The sequence below is a fragment of the Gallinula chloropus genome, assembly GCF_964237585.1.
Source record: "Gallinula chloropus genome assembly, chromosome: 7".
Classification (NCBI taxonomy): domain Eukaryota; kingdom Metazoa; phylum Chordata; class Aves; order Gruiformes; family Rallidae; genus Gallinula; species Gallinula chloropus.
The window spans coordinates 29762267-29781403 of NC_140092.1; the positions used below are offsets into that span (position 1 = coordinate 29762267).

General features: G+C 45.5%; 1 protein-coding gene across 1 annotated transcript in view; it reads left to right on the forward strand.

Moving 5' to 3' along the window:
• Nucleotides 1–19137, forward strand: part of STOX2 (storkhead box 2) — a 78185-nt gene that overhangs the window by 57094 nt on the left and 1954 nt on the right. The window contains exons 2-3 of the mRNA XM_084266607.1: nucleotides 6435–6587; nucleotides 13584–15849. Of these exons, the coding sequence (XP_084122733.1) occupies nucleotides 6435–6587; nucleotides 13584–15849 (2419 nt within the window). The remainder of the gene's footprint in view (nucleotides 1–6434; nucleotides 6588–13583; nucleotides 15850–19137) is intronic.

A 19137-nucleotide genomic window follows, 5' to 3' on the forward strand; every position in this document is an offset into this window, starting at 1 on the left:
AATTCTGTCATCAGCATGCACTTGATAGTTTAATTGCTGATACATGGTGCAGAATACAGTCTACCTCATTCTCTTGGTGGTACCAAGACTTGGAGAACAGAGACACGAGATACACTGGCACAGGAAAGGTTCTGGCTGGTGTGTTGGTCTGTGGTGTGTTAAGGATAGTTATGGTTACCTAGTTTTTTGGAGTTTTTTGAAATCCACTGAAGAAATGTGCTGTGTAAAAGCTAAGTGGGACAGGGAGGAGATTGTCCCTCTCTGCTCTGCCCTCGTGAGGCCCCAGCTGGAGTCCTGTGTCCAGAGCTGGAGCCCCAAGACAAGAAAGATGTGGGGCTGTTGGAGAGGGGTCAGAGGAGCCACGGAGATGATCAGAGGGGCTGGAGCACCTCCCCTATGAAGAGAGGCTGAGGGAGCTGGGCTGGTTCAGCCTAGAGAAGAGAAGACTTGTGGGGGGACCTCATTGCAGCCTTCCAGTCCCTGAAGGGAGCAGAGAGACAGGAGGGGAATCAGCTTTTTAAAAAGGTAGAAAATGGCAGGGCTAGGGGGATGGATTGAAGCTGAAGGAGTGAAGCGTTAGATGAGATATTAGGGGAAGTTCTTTACAGGGAGAGTGGTGAGGGGCTGGAACAGGCTGCCCAGAGAGGTGGTGGGTGCCCCATCCCTGGAGGTGTTCAAGGCCAGGTTGGATGGGGCCCTGGGCAACCTTGTGTAGATCCAGGCCTGGAGGTTGGTGGCCCTGCCTGTGGCAGGGGGGTTAGAACTCTGTGGTTGTTGGGGTCCCTTCCAGCCCAGTCAATCTGTGATTCTGTGATTCTGTGCTACATGATCTTTTGTTCTAAGTAACAGTTTTTTCCCCACAGGGTGATGTGACAAATCCCTAAGGCATAAATGAGGATAAAGCCCATTTTGTGCTTAGACATTTTTGAAAAGTGCCACTTAAAATAAGTCATCTAGAAAACTTTTTTTTCTTCTTTTAATTCTTTAGAAAAAAGTTTGGAAAGGCACTGCAGAAACAGAGCTAAAATATATACATACATGTATATATATATATATCTCATATTTAAAGAAAACATGGCAGTCAGCTGGTGAAAAGTGCTTCCTGAGCTCTAGTTTTCATTTAATTGGGAACATAAACATATAAAAGTCAAGGATAGTAATTTGATTTCAGAAGAAAGCTGCTTGAGACAAGCATCAGTTAGACCTAACGGGAGCCATATGCTGGATGTTTTATGTAAGTGATGTGACCTTCCAAAGGAAAAAACTAAATCAGGAGAAGCCTATTTGATTTTTTGAAAGCAGATCCTTCCTACAGAAGTTACAGGAAACCCTCTGATCAGCAGGCTGAACGGTATTTTTGTGCCTAATTGATGTTAATACGTTTGATTAAATCCTAGACACGAGAGACTTGTGCATCAGAGAAGTTTATTCACTAAACTATAACTGTGGCATGTTCATGACTTCCCAGAGCCACAGGGTAGTTAGTATAAACCTTGGCAAGTCAGAGTGTCCCCACGTCAAGGGGCTTGTGGCTTCCTGTCACTACGTGTGCTCAGAATTCTACAGGTATGGGCTGCCCCTTTTAAACCAAGAGCCAGTAACTCTCTCCAGCAGACAGCTGTGGACAACAAGCTCTGGTGGCACAACAGAGGGGGCACAGGAGTTCCCTGTGGAAAAGCTCTTGGTGGGAAAGAAATCATCTTAACTGGTGTTTGCCCCTTAGAAAATGGAAAGAAAAGCACTCACATAAACCAATGTTTGTCAGCCATTTCTATTGCATTTAAAGCCATTTAAATTATGATTTTATGGACAACTTCTTTGTAGTTAATTAAAAGGTTGTTAAGCTTCCAAATATTTGCAGGCAGGATGTATGTTGCCCTGGCACCCTTACAGTGGCATGCTTTGCTGGATTGTGTTAGCATGGAGGAGGTGGTGGTGAACTTGGAACACAAGTTTCACAAGGAGTGGCTGAGGGAACTGGGACTGTTTGGTCTGGAGGAGGCTCAGGGGAGACCTTATCGCTCTCTACAGCTACCTGACAGGAGGTGGTGGTGAGCTGGGATCAGCCTCTTCTTGCAGACAACTTGTGACAGGACAAGAGGGGATGGCTGCAAGTTGTGCCAAGGGAGGTTCAGGTGAGAAATGAGAAGTTTCTTCTTAGTGGTTGGGCATTGGAACGGGTTGCCCAGGGAGGTGGTGGAGTCACCATCCTTCAGGGTGTTCAGGGAAAGGTTGGATGAGGTACTCAGGGACATGGTTTAGTGAGTAATATGGGTGGTACTAGATGGTCTTGGAGGTCTTTCCCAGCCTTCATGTTGCTGTGATTCCAGGAATGGTTTATGTTGGTGAGTTACATGAAGCGTGTTCGTTCTTCAGTGGAGACTCTTGGCTTGTTCCTCTCGACAAGCGCCCAGCTGGCAGCGGCCGGAGGTTCTCGCTCCGTGTGTTCTGCACACTGACCTAGAAAAGCACCCCCTTGCTGGAGGCATGCAAGTGCATTCCGTGCTGTGTGAGGCAAGACTGTGCAAAGCACAAGCTTACTGAAATCCAGGTACACTTTATGAGTCCATAACTTGTACTAAGCCAGTCTCAAGGTAACAGATCCTGACTGGGGGTGATCCCAGAGGTGGGGGATCTCTGCAGGCTGTTGGCAGTGAGGGGAGTAGGATGAGCTGCTCCCAGGGGTGAGCAGAGTAATTGGTTTGAGGTCTTGTCTGAGTATCCCTGTTGGGGCAGCTGGGAGGCTGCAGAGCAAACCTACATAAATCAGCAGCACTTGCTGGGCTTCATGTATAACCTTCCTCCAGTCCCTGTGCCACTCCATTGGTGGTCAGTGGCTCCAAGTCCAGATGGAAGGCGGTGACAAGCTGTGTTCCTCAGAGGGCTGTGCTGGGACAGATACAATGATACTGACATGACATCAATCTGAGTGGTGATGTTAATGTGCAAGAGAGACGGGATGCCATCCAGAGAGACCTGGACAGGCTGGAGAAGTGGGCCCAGACAAACCTCATGAGGTTCAACAAAGCCAAGTGCAGGGTCCTGCACCTGAGTTGTGACAACCCCCATTATCCATACAGGTTAGGAGATGATGGGCTGGAAAGCAGCCCTGAGGAAAAGGACTTGGAGCACTTGTGGATGAGAAGCTGCACATGAGCCACCAGTGTGCATCTGCAGCCCAGAAGACCAACCCCATCCTGGGCTGCACCACAAGGAGTGTGGCCAGCAGATGGAGAGAGGGGATTCTGCCCCTCTGCTCTGCTCTGGTGAGACCTCACCTGCAGTGCTGTGTCCAGCTTTGGAGCCCTCAGCACAAGAGGGACATGGACCTGTTGGAGCGGGTCCAGAGGAGAGACACAGAAATGATCCAAGGGCTGGAGCACTTGTCCTATGAAGCCAGGCTGAGAGAATTGGGCTTGTTCAGCCTGGAGAAGAGAAGGTTCTGGGAGACCTTATAGCGGCCTGACAGTACCTGAAAGGTGCCTGTAGGAAAGCTGGGGAAGGACTGTTCCCAAGGGCATGGAGCACTAGGATGTGGGGTGATGGTTTAAACTAGAAAAGAGGAGATTTAGATTGGATATTAGAGAAAAGTCCTTCACTATGAGGCACTTCACTGGCACAGGTTGCCCAGAGAAGTAGTGGAGGCCCCATCCCTGGAAACATTCACGGTCAGGCTGGATGGGGCTCTGAGTGACCTGATCTAGTGAAGATGTCCCTGCTCACTGCAGGGGGTAGGACTAGATGGCCTCTAAAGGTCCCTTAAAACCTAACACATTCTGTGATTCAGGAAGCTGGTTATGGCATTAAGGCTCATTCCTTACATCCTAAATGGCGTTCCATGAGCAGGTCATGTGGGTGCAAGGGAAAGAAAGAGGTTTTCCTCCCACTCTCCCATCCCACTGGCTGCCTACATGGCAGTTTGAGCACGTGGCTGGGAGCAGACACTGAGATACTCTTGCCATGGTGCTTCCATGTGAAGGGCAGTAATTTCTCAGCTAAATCTGCATAATTCTTCCCATAATTCCAGTGCTTTTCAGACATGGAACTGGTCATTAAAGAAACTCGTCCCCTGCACAGTGGCTGTTGATCAAAGTTGGTAAACTTCTGTGTCTGCTTGATTGCAAAGATTCATCTATGAATGAGTTGAAGCTGACAGCAGGCATAATTATTAATAAATAGTAGTACCATAACTGTGATGTTCTTTATCTGTTCTTAAATGATGAGGGGACAAGTGGTGTTTGCTCCCATGTCATGCAAGAGTTTATCTCACGTTTCCCTGTGAGCTGCCTACGATCTTCTCCATTGGCACTGTCTGTCAAGCACGTGTAGCAGGAACTTTTCAGGTCTGCATGACAAAAATGTCCAGAAAAGGATGTGTTTTAAGGGTATCATTGGTCAAATAAGAATGAGAAGGATCTCAGGGTGCACTGCATCAGAGCCAGAGGAATGCTGCTGCATTGGGACAGCGGTGCTGGTCTGGTTGGGCCAGATTAATCAGGAGCAATTGGGAGACAGCACAGCACAAATGTGTATTTTACATCATTGTTTTGTCTTTGGTAATGTGTATCACTGTTGTACAACAGATTGTACAGCTGGTGCATTGAAAAACACAGCCTCACTGAAGCAGTTACACAATTTGCTACTGCCACCGATGCCTTTTTTCCCCTCCAAGTGCTGAGCACCACACAAGCTTCAATCGTTTTCATAATCAGTTTTAGAAACTGCTGTTCCCATTTAGAGGATGTAATAGGAATGTAGAATTAATAGGGCAAATATTAGATCCTCTAAATTGTGGAGGAAAGTTTGAATTTGAATTCATTTCCAGTAATTTGATTCCTGACTTGGTCACAAGGTATTGCTCTGTGCCAGGGGAAATAGGGTGGTGATTTTCCTGAGAATTCAGAGCCCTTTAGGTAAAACTTAATCCCAGGCTGTTGACTGACCTGTGGCCAGAAAGGGATTCATAGTCAAGTTCTGCCTGTTAGTCTCTGTTATTCCTTTTCCAATGCCAAAGAAAGTCTCATAGAATCACAGACCATTAGGAGCTGGAAGGGACCTCCAAAGATCATCTAGTCCAACCCCCTGCCAGAGCAGGATCACCCAGACTAAATCCCACAGGGACACATCCAGGAGGGTTTGAATGTTTCCAGAGAAGGAGACTCCACAACCTCTCTGGGCAGCCTGTCCCAGGGCTCTGTCACCCTCACAGGGAGAAAGTTCCTCCTTATATTCCCATGGAACTTCCTCTGCTCCAGCTGCACCCGCTGCCCCTTGTCCTGTCACTGGCCATCCCTGAGCAGAGACTGGGTCCTTCCTCCTGACTCTCACCCTTCGCATATTTATAACATGAATAAGGTCACCCCTCAGTCTCCTCTCCTCCAAGCTCAAGAGGCCCAGCTCCCTCAGCCTCTCCTCATGAGGAAGGGGTTCCACCGCCTTCATCACCTTGGTGTCCCTGCGCTGGGCTCTTCCAAGGAGTTCTGTATCCTTGAACTGAGGGGCCCAGAACTGGACCCAGTATTCCAGGTGTGGTCTCAGCAGGGCAGAGCAGAGGGGGAGAAGGACCTCTCTTGCCCTACTAACCACAGCCCTTCTCATACACCCCAGGATGCTATTGCTGGCTCATGGTCAAGAGAAGGTCCAGAACAGAATCAAAAAGCATTTATTACAATGCACATGTATGTGTGTGTTTGCGTAGTCACGGTAGTGTTACCAAATCATGATTTCTCCTCTAACTTTCAGTTTTAAGATCTTTTCAGTAGTTTTTTTGAGTAGGGTTAATGAATTATTCTTAAAGTCAGTAGGAAAGAAGTTACAGCAAAGTTAATTTTCAGGCCATCCTGTGACTATTAAAACTTCTCTCCTAAAAAATAAGTAGTCTATACAAAGATGTTTGACATGCAGATCCAGCAGAGGATATCTGGGTATCGATCTTAAGACCTCTAAATAGAGTGCTGTGCTTTACCAGCTGAGTGAAAATGCTATTAACTTCACAACAGTTTTTCCCTGATCCTTGTTGCTATTAAGAAAAATATCCAGTGGAAGTGGTGGGTCTATACTGCTGGCCTTTGAAGGGGGAATGAAATCTCCACTTCTGTGTCCAGAGAAATAAAAGCAACTATTTTGTTTGGGCTGTAGTATCCTCATGGGATATTAAAGCATGAGGTTTTGCAACCCTAAGTGCTAATTTGTAGATGTTTTTTTACTCTGTCTACTGTATCCTTTGAGGAACTGTGTCTGCATGGTGTATGTCTTCTGTTTTCCAAAGTTCACTGTGTCTAAGTTTTGAAGCTGCTGGGTGATTCTCCACTGTTGCTCACGACAAACACCAGAGTGCCGTGCGCATCTTCTCCCGTTGTATCTCTACATCCTTGTTCTAGGAGGAGATTTTTAAGGAGAATGCTTCATTGCACATCTCTTTGTCTTTTTTACAGGTGATGTATCACCCATCAGCATGTCTCCCATCAGTCAGTCGCAGTTCATTCCACTTGGGGAAATCCTTTGCCTGGCCATCTCAGCAATGAACTCTGCCCGAAAACAAGTCACCCAAGAAGCACTAATGGAGCACCTAACGACCTGCTTCCCAGGTAACTGGAGATGAATAAATCATTGGTCAGGTGGGCAATGGGCACGTGGCTGTAAAAGGGCAGCTAAAGTATCTTCCTACCCAAAAGGTTGCTTCTCTTTTTGGCTTCCTTTGAAGAGGGAGTTTCAGTGTTTGGTAGCCTGCTTTTCTCACTGCTCTGAGTGGGAATATGGATGGCTCCTGAGGTGCTGCCCAAAAGTAAAAGGAGGCTCTGGGGTTCTAATCCTACAGGCTTTTCTTTATTCTTAAACATAGTTCTCTTTCACAGGGTCATCCATGTGAGATGCATTTTGCAGGATTAATTCCTGATTTTATGTAAATATTAAGAATAACTTGAGGTACTAAACAGCCAATGGTGTTGGCATGTGTCTTTTTTCAGACTGGTATCAGGATAAGCTTGTTTGTGATTTTTCTCACAAACTAATCTTCTTTATCATGATAGTGGGAAGAATTTGGGACTTCTTTAGTAGTTTCAGAGAACAAAGTGTTTATCATAGCCATAGTAGATTTATTCCACCTTGTGGCTTTCCAGTCAGTTGTAAGCCAACTCCTAAGAGCTTTGTTGACATCATTCAACACTTGACAAGTTCAAGTGTCGTTGTCCAGCCTCCCTAGAGCTAACCTCATGGAGGTCTCTGTGTGAAGCATTCTCTATTAAAGAGCAGGTTTCTCACATGCTGCAGTATCTTCCACCACCTATGACAGGCTGTCAAAACTAGCATGGCCTGATTCAAGTAACAAAGTCCAGTGAGAATGATGTGCCTGCTTCAGGGAGAGGTTATATTTGAACTGAAAGAAGGTTTGGTTTCCAGGGGCATTCACAAATATGTTCACAAATACTGGTGTTCAGAAGATGGTCTTGTCAGCACTTGATAACAGTTATCAAATGGTGAAATGAAAATACCTTGGATTAAAGATACTGTGACATCCAAAGAAGGAAGCTTGTGTTAAGAATGCACTCAGGAATATGTTGCTTCCCTACTGGCTGTACCTGGAGTTTGTGAATCATGCAAAATGCATCTTGTTGAGACATCTGGAAGCGTGGTGTAAAACCACTGGGCAGAGGTTTACTGCTTGAGAGACCATAGCTTTTTCACTTGTACTTCATGTGTTAACTGGCAAGGTGTGTAATCATTCTGTCTCTCAGTTCACAGTTCTCTAAACTGGTTGAGAAACTTGTGCTTCTTTTGCAGCTCTAAAAAATCAACTAATTAAAAATGCATCAGTAATAAAACTACTGTCTTCTCTGCCTCATTGAGGCAGCTGAACCATGGCCCTGTTCTGATGTCTTGAATTCTTTTTGCTTACCTTTCAGAGCAAGAGCTGCTTAAAGCCTTGAAGGTTAGATGGCTTTTGCTATAACTGGTATTAAGTTTTGATACTTTAAAGCATAGTTCTGAATTGAGATGTCTGCACTTTGGAAATACATCACTGCAAGTGTGTTTTGTGAATGGTGCCTTTCTGAGCCAATTTGTGGGTTTGTTTCTCAGGGTTGGGGTTTTTTTTGTGTGTGTGCTTGGCTGGTTTTGAAAGTAGCAGTGGAAGTTGTAAGAGATGAAATGTGAAGTTCACAATGGTAATTCCAATTTCATTCATTTTTATGGCTTTTTTCCAAGCTCTGTTTTCTCTGTAGCTAGAGACTAGAGTCCTATTTTCTCTGTGCTAGAAGACTTCTGTAGATTGCAAGTATATTTCCAGTTATTCTATCAATGTATTTATATAAACATCATTGCATGGTGGAAATAATTTATTGGTGGCATCCCTTGGGTTTCCTGGGAGCATGATTATCAGTTGCCTCAGTGTTATTCTTTCTAGACAGAACCATACATCAAGAATAATTCAACAGGCTGGATTATTTTCTAGACTCTGCTCTGAAGTAGCCTGAGGCGAGTTAGCACACAGTCTCTTGCTGCCTCTTTTTTTCTTCCCCACTAGCCTTGAACACGTGTGTTGCTCCAGTCTGGGATTAAAACAAAAAAAAAGGAGAGCTTTGTTTTTCCTACCTCACTTCCCAAAACACAATGAAAATCATTTGTGGGGGGAAAAAACCCTCCACCCTTTGTTGTCCATATTTTTCCCCCTTCTCTAGAGAAACTCCTTTCTCTCTCAGCCACGAGGTGTTAAACACAGTGAATAGACCTGTTCTCTCAGCATGAGGATGATCCAAAAATTTAGTCCTCTATGATAAACAGAACCCCTTCTTCTCCTGAATGGCATTTTTCACTTCCCTGCCCAAAACTCTCAAAAATCAGCTGTGGCTTTTTGAACCCTCCTGTTCACTGTGGCTTTTTTTCCAAATACCTGGTACCCTCCTATATCCTATATTTAATTTTCTTACCTAGGTGCTGATGCTCTGAGAGAGGGGAGAGTGTTACCAGTGTAGATGTGTCTGTCATGGCCACATAAGCTCTCTGCATCTCACCCTGTAGCAGAGCTTGTCTGCCTGTGTTGTTTGTGCTTTAATGAACAGATGCTTTGCTGCGTTTCACGGCGTGTATAAATTTCCTGAGACCCCAGATGCTGTTCTCAAACTGCCCAAGAATAATAAACCTCTTTCCTCGATGCAGGATCTTGCACTTGTGGTCCAGCCCTTATATAGTTTGCTGAGCCATTGTGCAGACATAAATCTGGGCCATGGCTCTATCTGAAATAAGGTATGCTAATTATTTATAACATCACATAGCAACCACTCCACATCCTTAACTAGTATTTCATGAGCCAATCAGAGTATTTCTTTTATCCCTTGTTAAGCCTTAGCATCAGCTCAGGAGAAAATCATTTTAGCAGATTTAACACCATTTAAGTACTACTTCAGATGTGTTTTTCATGAATTTATTTTATTGGGAAAGTTTGGGAGGATAACGTGGGTCTTATTTGTGCCTTTTGTTATTTGTCAGGTTTTTAAAAAAGCAGGAGGGCTCCTGCTGCACGTGCTCCCATTATTCCAACTTGGAATTAAACATGTTTGTGCAGCTCCACTTCATAATTTATTGACCACAGGTTTAAATCCCATACATTAAGTGTAAATCTTGGAAATCCTGTATAAGGAGCTAAGAAGGTAACCTTTGTTCCTGTGTTTGGCAGCCAGACCCTCTCATATCTGCATGAACCTGGCTGAAAAAAGCATCTGCCTTTAGTAAGGGTTTGTTTTTTTCTTTTCCTTGCCCAATTTTGTTCACAACATCCCCTAAAATCACTCTGAGGTGTGGAGAGTTCCAGTGTGGGAGATACATGTGTGTGTGTTGGACAAGGTTGCTTTCCAGCCGACGAGCAGATCTCTGAAAGCTGGCAAATTCCTCTGACATTCACCTTTGGAACTCTTGGCTCTTTAAATATGTGAAATGTATATGTAGCACTTAAAATAAGTGTCTTACATTAACCGAGTTCACTCTAGGTCAGCCTTCTTTGTGAGCAGCAAACAAGACATAATCTGCTGTCTGGAAGCTGAGCGGATGGCAGAGCAGACTCTCTTGAGATGCAGGAAATGTACATGTCTGATGATTCAGTGTCCAGACAGTTTCTGCTTTTGAATTATTAAACCACTACATAATCTTAAATAACACCACTGCTGTCATGCAGTGGTTTATGTGCTGGAGTCTCTAAACTACTGGTGGGTTTTTAACTCCTCTTCCTGTTTAATGCAGGAAGGGAGACCGTAAGGAGACTACTTCTGAATGCAGTGGGGTGGGTTAGGTATAGACACGGTGTGGGCAGGTTGCTATAAAGATAAAAAGTCTGGAGAAAGGCAGGAAATCTGTGTTTGAAATGGCAACTGTGGGAGCCAGAGTCATGTCATTGCTCCTGCCCACCGTGCAGGAAAACCCAACCCAAGCTTGGGTCTGCTTCTGCTTGTGTGAGCACCTGAAAGAGATGTGGACACCACCTGTACCTACCATTAGCTGACATTGCAGAGCTCCAAAGATCACAGGAACATCACAGGAATGTGCTGTGTGCTGGGAGTGATTAAAGGGATAGCCTCCAACTCCAGAGAGAAGGTGGACATCCAGTATCAGACACAATTAACCTCCCAGCACCCCTGACTGCCCAGGCACCCTTATGTTTTTTTCTTGGTGCTTATCTGCACATTCTCCACTCACAGGGCTTAACGAATGCAGCTATTGTGCATCCAGTGCCCAGAGACTCATTTACCAAACCCACTGTAGTCATCATGGTTTACTGGGGGGAAAACACATTTTTACCATGAACTTCCAGTGGAGTTTTGCCTAAGTCATTGTAAAGCATCAGAAGACCCATTCAAATCTGTTACCCTAACTTTTCTGTTAGCTCCCAGGAGAATGTTTTCCACTATTCTGTGTTTGTTCTAATGTTTTTGAAACAGCATGTTAAGAAAAGGTTTTAAGTGAAATAAGGATGAAGGACCAAGTTCTTGCAGACAAAGGTAGGTATATGTTGAGGTATTTATGTGTAGTGCATTGATCATGTTATGTAGAGACAGGAAGAGGGATGGGCTGCTGCACAGCAAGTCCATCTCAGTTGGACCAGGCTTGGACCCTGCTGTGCATGGAGGGAGAGGCACGTGAGCTTAATTTTGGGGTCATCCACTTCTTGTGGTGATGCAAGGCATGATGTAAAAGGGGTGATGTTACCCAAGCAGACGTACTGGCCCCACTGTCGGAAAGAAGAGGTTAGATGATGGCTGCTGGTTGTTATGGGATTTGAAGTCAACCCTTGGTGTTCCTGCACATGACTGAGAGCCATGCAGAGGGCAGCCTGCTCTCCAATTGGCAGCACCTCGCTATCCAGAGGAAGCTCAGCATGTTGTTTACCTCAGTCCTGAGAGATTCAGGACTCTGGCATAGGGAGGGGTAGTCCTTTGTGTCCCTGGCTCTCTGGATTTCAGCTTTTCCCATCTGTTGCTATTTCTGGCACATTTGCTCATCCAGAAATTGTGGGGGTCTTTGTTTCTCTCTTTCACCTCATAACTTGCGGATACCCACATGAAATGGGTGGAAAATGTACATTCCTGATTCTGCATGTCATTTGTGCATCCTTTCTGATTTCCAGTCTCACTTATTCTCTTGAATTCTATCCTGTCTTTACCCCTTTTACTTCCTGTCTCTGGGTCAGCCCTGGTGTTTGAGATCCATGGACCATGCCTGAAACATATTCACTGTCTCCACATTCTTCTTTCTCCCTGGCACTTCTCTGCTGTAACTGCTTTCAGTCACCTGTCCACATTGCTCCTAATGCTTCCCAGCTCCCAGTGTAAGATTCTCTGGTACAGGTATTACTGGATCTGAGTGGTATGGTCGTGTCTCTAAACTCAAACAACCTTCAGAGCTGGGGATAAGAACACTTCCTGTGGTGCCTGCAACCCCGTAGCGAGGAGGAGGATGAGCTAAGGAATTAGTATGACTTCTTTATTTCTTCTTGGTAATCTTCTGATGGGGTGTCAGTCATAGTGCTGGATCCCTGGCTGTCACCCTCATGTTTGCTAACACAAGGAGATCAGGGAACTCCAGTCAGCTCCAGCCTTTGTCATGACCACTGGTACCATGTGGTACTGATGGTACCATGCCTGTGGCAGGTCACCTGGTTGAGATTTCTTCCCCTGAAGCATTTGTGTGGAAAGCATATTTACTTTTCCAAAGTGGTTTTGCATCCACAGTCCCACAGAGTTTCCATTCTTGAAGATACCAGGTTGGTCTTGACAAGGCATGGACCAACCTGATCTGAGCTGCCCCGGCAATGAGTAGAGACACTGACCCAGATGACTTCACGAGGTTCCTTCCAACCTGAATTACTCCCTAATTCAATTGTTTTTTTTCTAAATTAGTTTTGTTGAAAGGAAAACTAAGACCCAGAACAAATAATATTAACTTTTTAATTTTAAAATAGACCATCCAAACTTTTGAAAAATGAAACTCCCTAGTTCTACAAATGGAAACCAGGTTGGTACCTAGCGTTAAGTTAAACTTCAAATGAGATTTCTTCCAATAAAATGTGCTGATTGAAGGTAGCTTTTTCCACTGAAAATGTGGAAAGGTTCTATTTGGTAGCATAAATAGACTTTTTAAAACTAGCTTGTAAACGAAATCTCTTGTTTCTGAGCTCTAGATGGAACTTCCAGCTCTGCACAGTGTGCTAACATGGTATTTTATCTAATAAAACATTGAAGAGTTGTTCTGTGCCACTGAACCCAGCAGGAGTGCTGGTACTGGAAATGACCAGGCTCACAACGCCGGGTCTACCGTGTCGGTGCTGTTGTGGCATCGACGCGAGCGTGTCGCACTCACAGCCCTCCTGGTGTGTGACACATACACTTAGGTAGTGTGTCTCACATCTCACACGGGAGGCAGGGAACTCAGGAGCCCGTTTTTTAGGAGCTGAATCTTCCAGTGTAATGGAAAAAAACCTGTTTGGGTAAGATGAACTGTCATTCCAGGTGTGTCTTTTTTTGGAGCAGCTGCTGTAGTTGAAACGTGTAATAGAAGAGGAAGTCTTTTCAGTCTGTCAAGTCTGTGGTAAAGGGGTGGTTTAGGAGAATGCTCTTTTTTTTTCTTTGTAGTATTCTTCTGTGGAAAAAGTACTTGGGCATCCAGAGTAACAGATAACCACTGGTTTCTATGTGACTGGGCATTATAATAAATACTTCTGGTGAATTGGGACATAAATGTTTAGTTGGAAGAAGAAGAAAAGTGAAATGTTTCCCCTGACAGCCTTTGATTTCTAGCAATTCCCTCTCGTAGCTTAAGGTCACCTGTGCAATAGAAGTGACTAGAAGTTCTTTCCCCCTCTCCCCCTTCTTTTTTCTAACACTCCATTAATGACCTCCTTTCTATTTAATTAATAATTGATATACCTGAAGCATAGGAGATAAGTGGAATAGCAAACAGGGAAGAGGAAGCCTAACAAAGTGATTTGCTGGAGTTGTTTGTTCAACCTATTCCAGTTTGCACGTTGTCAGGGAGAGGGGACCCAGAGAGTCCTGCCTGGTTTTATGCACTCCCTGATCCATGTTTCCTGTCCTTTCCAGGAGTTCCAACACCCAGCCCGGAAATCCTTCGACACACCTTGAACATGCTTGTACGGGAGAGGAAAATATACCCCACTCCGGATGGTTACTTCATTGTAACCCCACAGACTTACTTTATCACACCATCCCTCATAAGAACTAACAGTAAGTGGTACCATTTGGACGAGAGGATACCTGACAGGTCTCAATGTACCTCTCCTCAGCAAGGAACTATAACTCCATCCGCCTCGGGATGCGTCAGGGACCGCACACTACCCAAAAACCACTGCGACTCCTGCCATTGCTGCAGGGAGGACATGCACAGCATGCATGCATCCACCCTGCAGAGGAAATCAGCAAAAGACTGTAAAGACTCATACTGTCCTCCTTCCTTATGTCAGGTCCCACCTACTGAGAAAAGTAAAAGTACTGTCAATTTTTCTTACAAAGCAGAGACGCTCACCAAGCCCAAGGATGTAGAAAAGCAGTCGAAGAAATTTGGACTCAAATTATTCCGATTAAGTTTCAAGAAGGACAAGACAAAACAGTTGGCAAATTTCTCTGCCCAGTTTCCTCCGGAAGAGTGGCCACTAAGGGACGAGGACACCCCTACCACTATACCCAGAGAGGTAGAAATGGAGATTATCAGGCGCATCAACCCAGATCTGACTGTGGAAAATGTCATGAGGCACACTGCACTGATGAAGAAACTTGAAGAGGAGAAAGCTCAGCGGAGCAAAGCGGGATCTTCAGCTCACCACAGCGGGCGAAGTAAAAAGAGCAGGAACCACAGGAAGTCGCATGGGAAATCGAGGTCACACAGCAAGACTCGGGTATCCAAAGGGGATCCATCAGATGGCTCCCATTTGGATATACCTGCTGAAAGGGAGTATGAGTTCTACGATCCCTTGACTCGATCCCCACGGGAAGGCTGTTTCATAATAGAGCACAAGGGAGATAATTTCATAATGCACAGCAACCCTAACATGATAGAATCTCACTTCCCCATGACACCGGAGTGGGACGTGTCCGGTGAGCTGGCCAAAAGACGAACTGAAATGCCTTTCCCTGAACCTTCCAGGGGAAGCTCCCACTCCAAGGTCCATCGGAGCCACAGCCATACACAGGATAGAAGATCGAGGAATGAGCGGTCCAGTAAGGCTAAAGAAAGGTCTAGATCCATGGATAACTCCAAGGGACCTCTGGGCTCGGCTACTTTAGGCACACCTGAAGATATAGGTGAAGGCTGTAGCCCAGATGACCAAACAACCAGCCAAACTTACATTGACGACAGTACCTTAAGGCCATCTCAGTCGCTCAGTCATCAAAGGGCTCTGATTTCATCTGCAAGCTACAAAGAGACTTGCATCCCCGAAGTAGCTGGCGGCAGTGTGGAGACCCCCAGTTCTTGTAGCCTGTTGGATCAAAGCAAGCCTACAGAGAATTTGCCATCCTATAGCGAGCTCAACTCCTGCACAACAAAATCTGCAGTGGATGACTATTTTCAGTGCAACACCTCCAGTGAGACTGTGCTCACTGCTCCATCACCTCTGGGGAAGAATAAAGAGGACCATGACACACTGACAGGGACAGACGGGCACAAAAAAATGACTCCTGCAGAAAGACAGTCTCAACATATTGTTAGGGAACCCGGGGTGCACAAAGAGGAGTCCCCAAAGTGCCCAAGCAGCAGTTCAGCGGTCGCTGGCCAAACTCCAGAGGTGATCGCGAATGGGCGGCTGGTTCAACACCATAGTGCTGAATCAAGCAGCCTTGACAAGAGGAAAGAAATATTTAGCAAAGACACCCTCTTCAAACCTCTGCACAACACTCTGTCTGTGAACAGCTACCACAAGGCTGGCACGCCCCTCTTAAAGCCCCACCAGAAGACCCCCTCCGACACGTTGCCGGTCAGGTGTGAGAAGCTTGAACAAGCGATAGTAACCTCAGTCACACAGGGCATGCCTGTCTCACAGAGGCAGCAGGAGTCGGCTGGGAACCAGGAGGCCACCTTCGACTACTACAACGTGTCTGACGACGACGACTCCGAGGAAGGAACCAACAAGAACGCCGAGGAAGAGAAGAACAGGGATGATGTTGGCACGATGCAGTGGCTCCTAGAGAGAGAAAAGGAGAGGGATCTGCAGCGGAAGTTTGAGAAGAATCTTACTCTCCTCACCCCAAAGGAAACGGAAAACAGCAACAACCAGAGAGCCACCCACTCTGCCCGCCTGGACAGCATGGACAGCAGCAGCATTACTGTGGACAGCGGGTTCAACTCTCCACGGTAGGACTGTCACATTCATTGCAGCTTTACAGACCAGAAAGTTCCATTTTTAGTCATATATGTGTGTGTGGTGGTGCTGAGGCAGAGCGTAGAGCCATGTTACAGGATTTCACACCTTTTCAGACAGCTCTGGAATCTGCCGCTCCGATGTGTGGGTGTCCCACCACGCTGTAAGCAACCAATGACCATTTGAGGCATTGACTCTGTATTTGTTTGTTTTCTGTTTGCTGAACACCCCCTCACCCATTTCCTTTTTTTCCCCTGTATTAAACTTGTGTTTGCATTTAGAATAGAAGGGATGAGCTCCTGCATAACCCCCCTCCTTTCCCCTTCCCTCTGAGATACCATCAGCAAGATTAATTGGAAGACTAGATGTGTCTAGGGGGCATGATCTTTGGCTGAGATGAAAAATAAATCCAAAACAGGACGATTGTTTTGGGTTTGTTTTGTTTGTTTTCTTCAAAAACGTTGGAAGTGCATGTATCACCATTCCAAACTGGTGAGACTGGAACAGCTGCTCCCCACACACAGCTGGGAGAAGTGCTCACAGGATGTTTGAACTTCAGAGGTGACCCAGCGCTGCATGAACCCAGAGAGAGAGATGCCTTCCCTAGGATACTTGGGGAAGAACGGTCCAGGCATTTGCATGTGGTGGTGCTGGTTAGTCATTCCCATTCCAGGTATCTCCGATGTCGTGGGAAGTCGTGGTGTGCTAGGGGAGTCTGACAGGCGTAGGGAGGAGAGAGTTGTTGGTGTGTTCCCTGCCCCAAAGGTTTCTCAAGCTCATTTCCAGGTTCAGAATCCTTCACTGGAGCTGCTGCCTTTCCCTGCTAGTCCTGAGTCCCTGCTGGGACGGAGCATGCCTGGTTTTGTTGGCCCTGCATGGCAACCCCTTGGAGTTCAGAACAATGGCTCCAAGAGCACAGAAGTAATTCCCAGTAGCAGTTCTCTGATAGTGTCTTACTTAAGCTTCAGTTATTTATCGCCGGTGTCTAAAAATAGAACCTCCAAAACTGGATTTGTGGTAGGTAAAAGGAAATGGGCTGGGGGAGATTTTGTTTTGGTTTTCCCCCCCAGAAAAGGTATTCCTAAGAATCCTAGGGTGGGGTTTTTTAAAAAAAAATCCCTAGCAAAAGCTCTCAGAAAGGCGTGTGCAGGATTCTTTGCTTCTACACAGGGCTAAAGTCCTTTTCAGTTAAAGTCACTGTACTCCAGAACACATTCCTTGGGGTTCCATGGCTGCTCCTGTGTGAAGTTAATGAGCAGGCTGTAATTACAGGGCCTGGGGGTCGCCAGGCTAGAGCAGGCTTTGAAGAGTTTAAAAATAAATAAATATTGACCAATAATTGGAGCAAATCCCACCACTTGCGTTGGGCTCAACTTGAAAAAGAAAGTGAAGCAGCTTTTGAACTTGTTCCTGATCGTTCTGCCGGTGCTTGGCATTGCCATTACACACAACTGCTGTATGAGGCTGCTCTTTCTTAAAGGTGACCTCTTCTTATCCTAGAATCATAGAATGGCAAGGGTTGGAAGGGACCCCAAGGATCACAGAGTTCCTGCCACAGGCATGATCTTCTAGCTGAACTGCTTTCCTTGCAGCATTTGCTTCTTGCCCAGTCCCTCTTGTTCCACAGAGAGTGTTTCACCTCCAGGATAGGACATTGACTGGATGAAAATCAGCTCCTAGCCCACTATTTTGCTAGCTGTACGCCAGCTGAATATCCAGCTGGAGTTCCTGGTTGATGCAGAGGCAGCCCTTTGCTTCCCTAATTGTTTACACAACAGCTAAAATTTCTGTTGATGTTAAACTTAGCTAGCAAGAGAACAGAGCATGTTGGATCTCATGCTGCCATACCACTTGATTCAGATCAAAAGGGAAACAGAGAAGCAGCTTTTAATAATGATTAAGTTCCACACATCCCTTTATTCTATTTTATTTTATTATTTTATTTTATTGTATCTTTATTTTATTTTACTTTATTTTACTTTACTATTTACTTACTAACACGTGTCTTGTTTTGGCAAGGCTACATAAAGTAAACACTGCTTTTTTTAATTATTATTTTTTAAAAAGCAACATTCTTTAGGGGATTTTTGTGGTGTTTGTGTTGTGAGGCCAGCGTGCAGCGTGGATGTTTCAAACGCTTTTCCGTGAGCTCTGCATCAAGATGATTAAATTGGATGGTCTTGCTGAATTTTAGTCGCTCCTTGGTGTGAGTCTATAAAAATTAATTCAGCTGAGGGTGAATTCAGCCCTGTGGCTGTAATTACTGTGCTGTAAGTACTTTCCTACCCTATCATAAAAATGCACTTCATGGTGTTCCCTTTTCCGGGAAATATGGAACAGAAAAGCATCCAGCATCCATCTGGTAGGAGTCACCTAGATCTGACAACATCCGTTAGTGGAGTCATAGTATCATACAATCATGGACTGGTCTGGGTTGGAAGGGACCCCAAAGGATCATAGAGTTCCAACCCCCCTGCCACAGGCAGGGCCACCAACCTCCAGGCCTGGAGCTACACAAGGTTGCCCAGGGCCTCATCCAACCTGGCCTTGAACATCCCCAGGGATGGGGCATCTACCACCCCTCTGGGCAGCCCATTCCAGTACCTCACCACTCTCTCTGTAAAGAGCTTCCTCCTAGTACCTAAAGCCCTAGGGAGTAGTCCCAGGATGTATTTGAAGAGATATGCAATGGTCATTTGACTTCAGAAGCGGTTGGTGTGTGAAATACCTGAATACAGCGCCACTGGGGACATGGTCTGATGGTGTTTTGTTCACTCCTTTCGTGCAACTTGTGTACAGCAAATGTTAGCTGTCAATATTATTTTGATTCCTTTATTTTTAGAGCTTATATAATGCTGCTGCTCTTTTGTCACCTAAAGAAAGAACTGATTTTGGCGTTTCTCTGCACGCGGAATTCCCACTGCAGTCTTTGTGGTGTACACCTTGTAATGGTACCATTTGTAATACTGGAATGGGAAATGTGTGAAGATCTGGAATTGGTGGTCCCATAAAGAAATGGTACAATATCGAATGATGGCTGAAAAGCAAAGGTTGCATCTCTTTTCTGTAAAAAGGAGGGGGAGAGGGATCAAGACAGAAGTTCACCGTACGTCACTGCAGTTCAGGGAAAGCTCGCGCTGTGTGTCACCCTCAGGAACTCCTGATGATCAGCAGAAGATGACCAGTACTGTTTTGATGGGTTTGAAAGTCCTACAGGAGTTTTCCTACAAAGCATCATTGATTTTCCAGATTTGGTCAGGCTCAGATGATCTCAGGCTGCC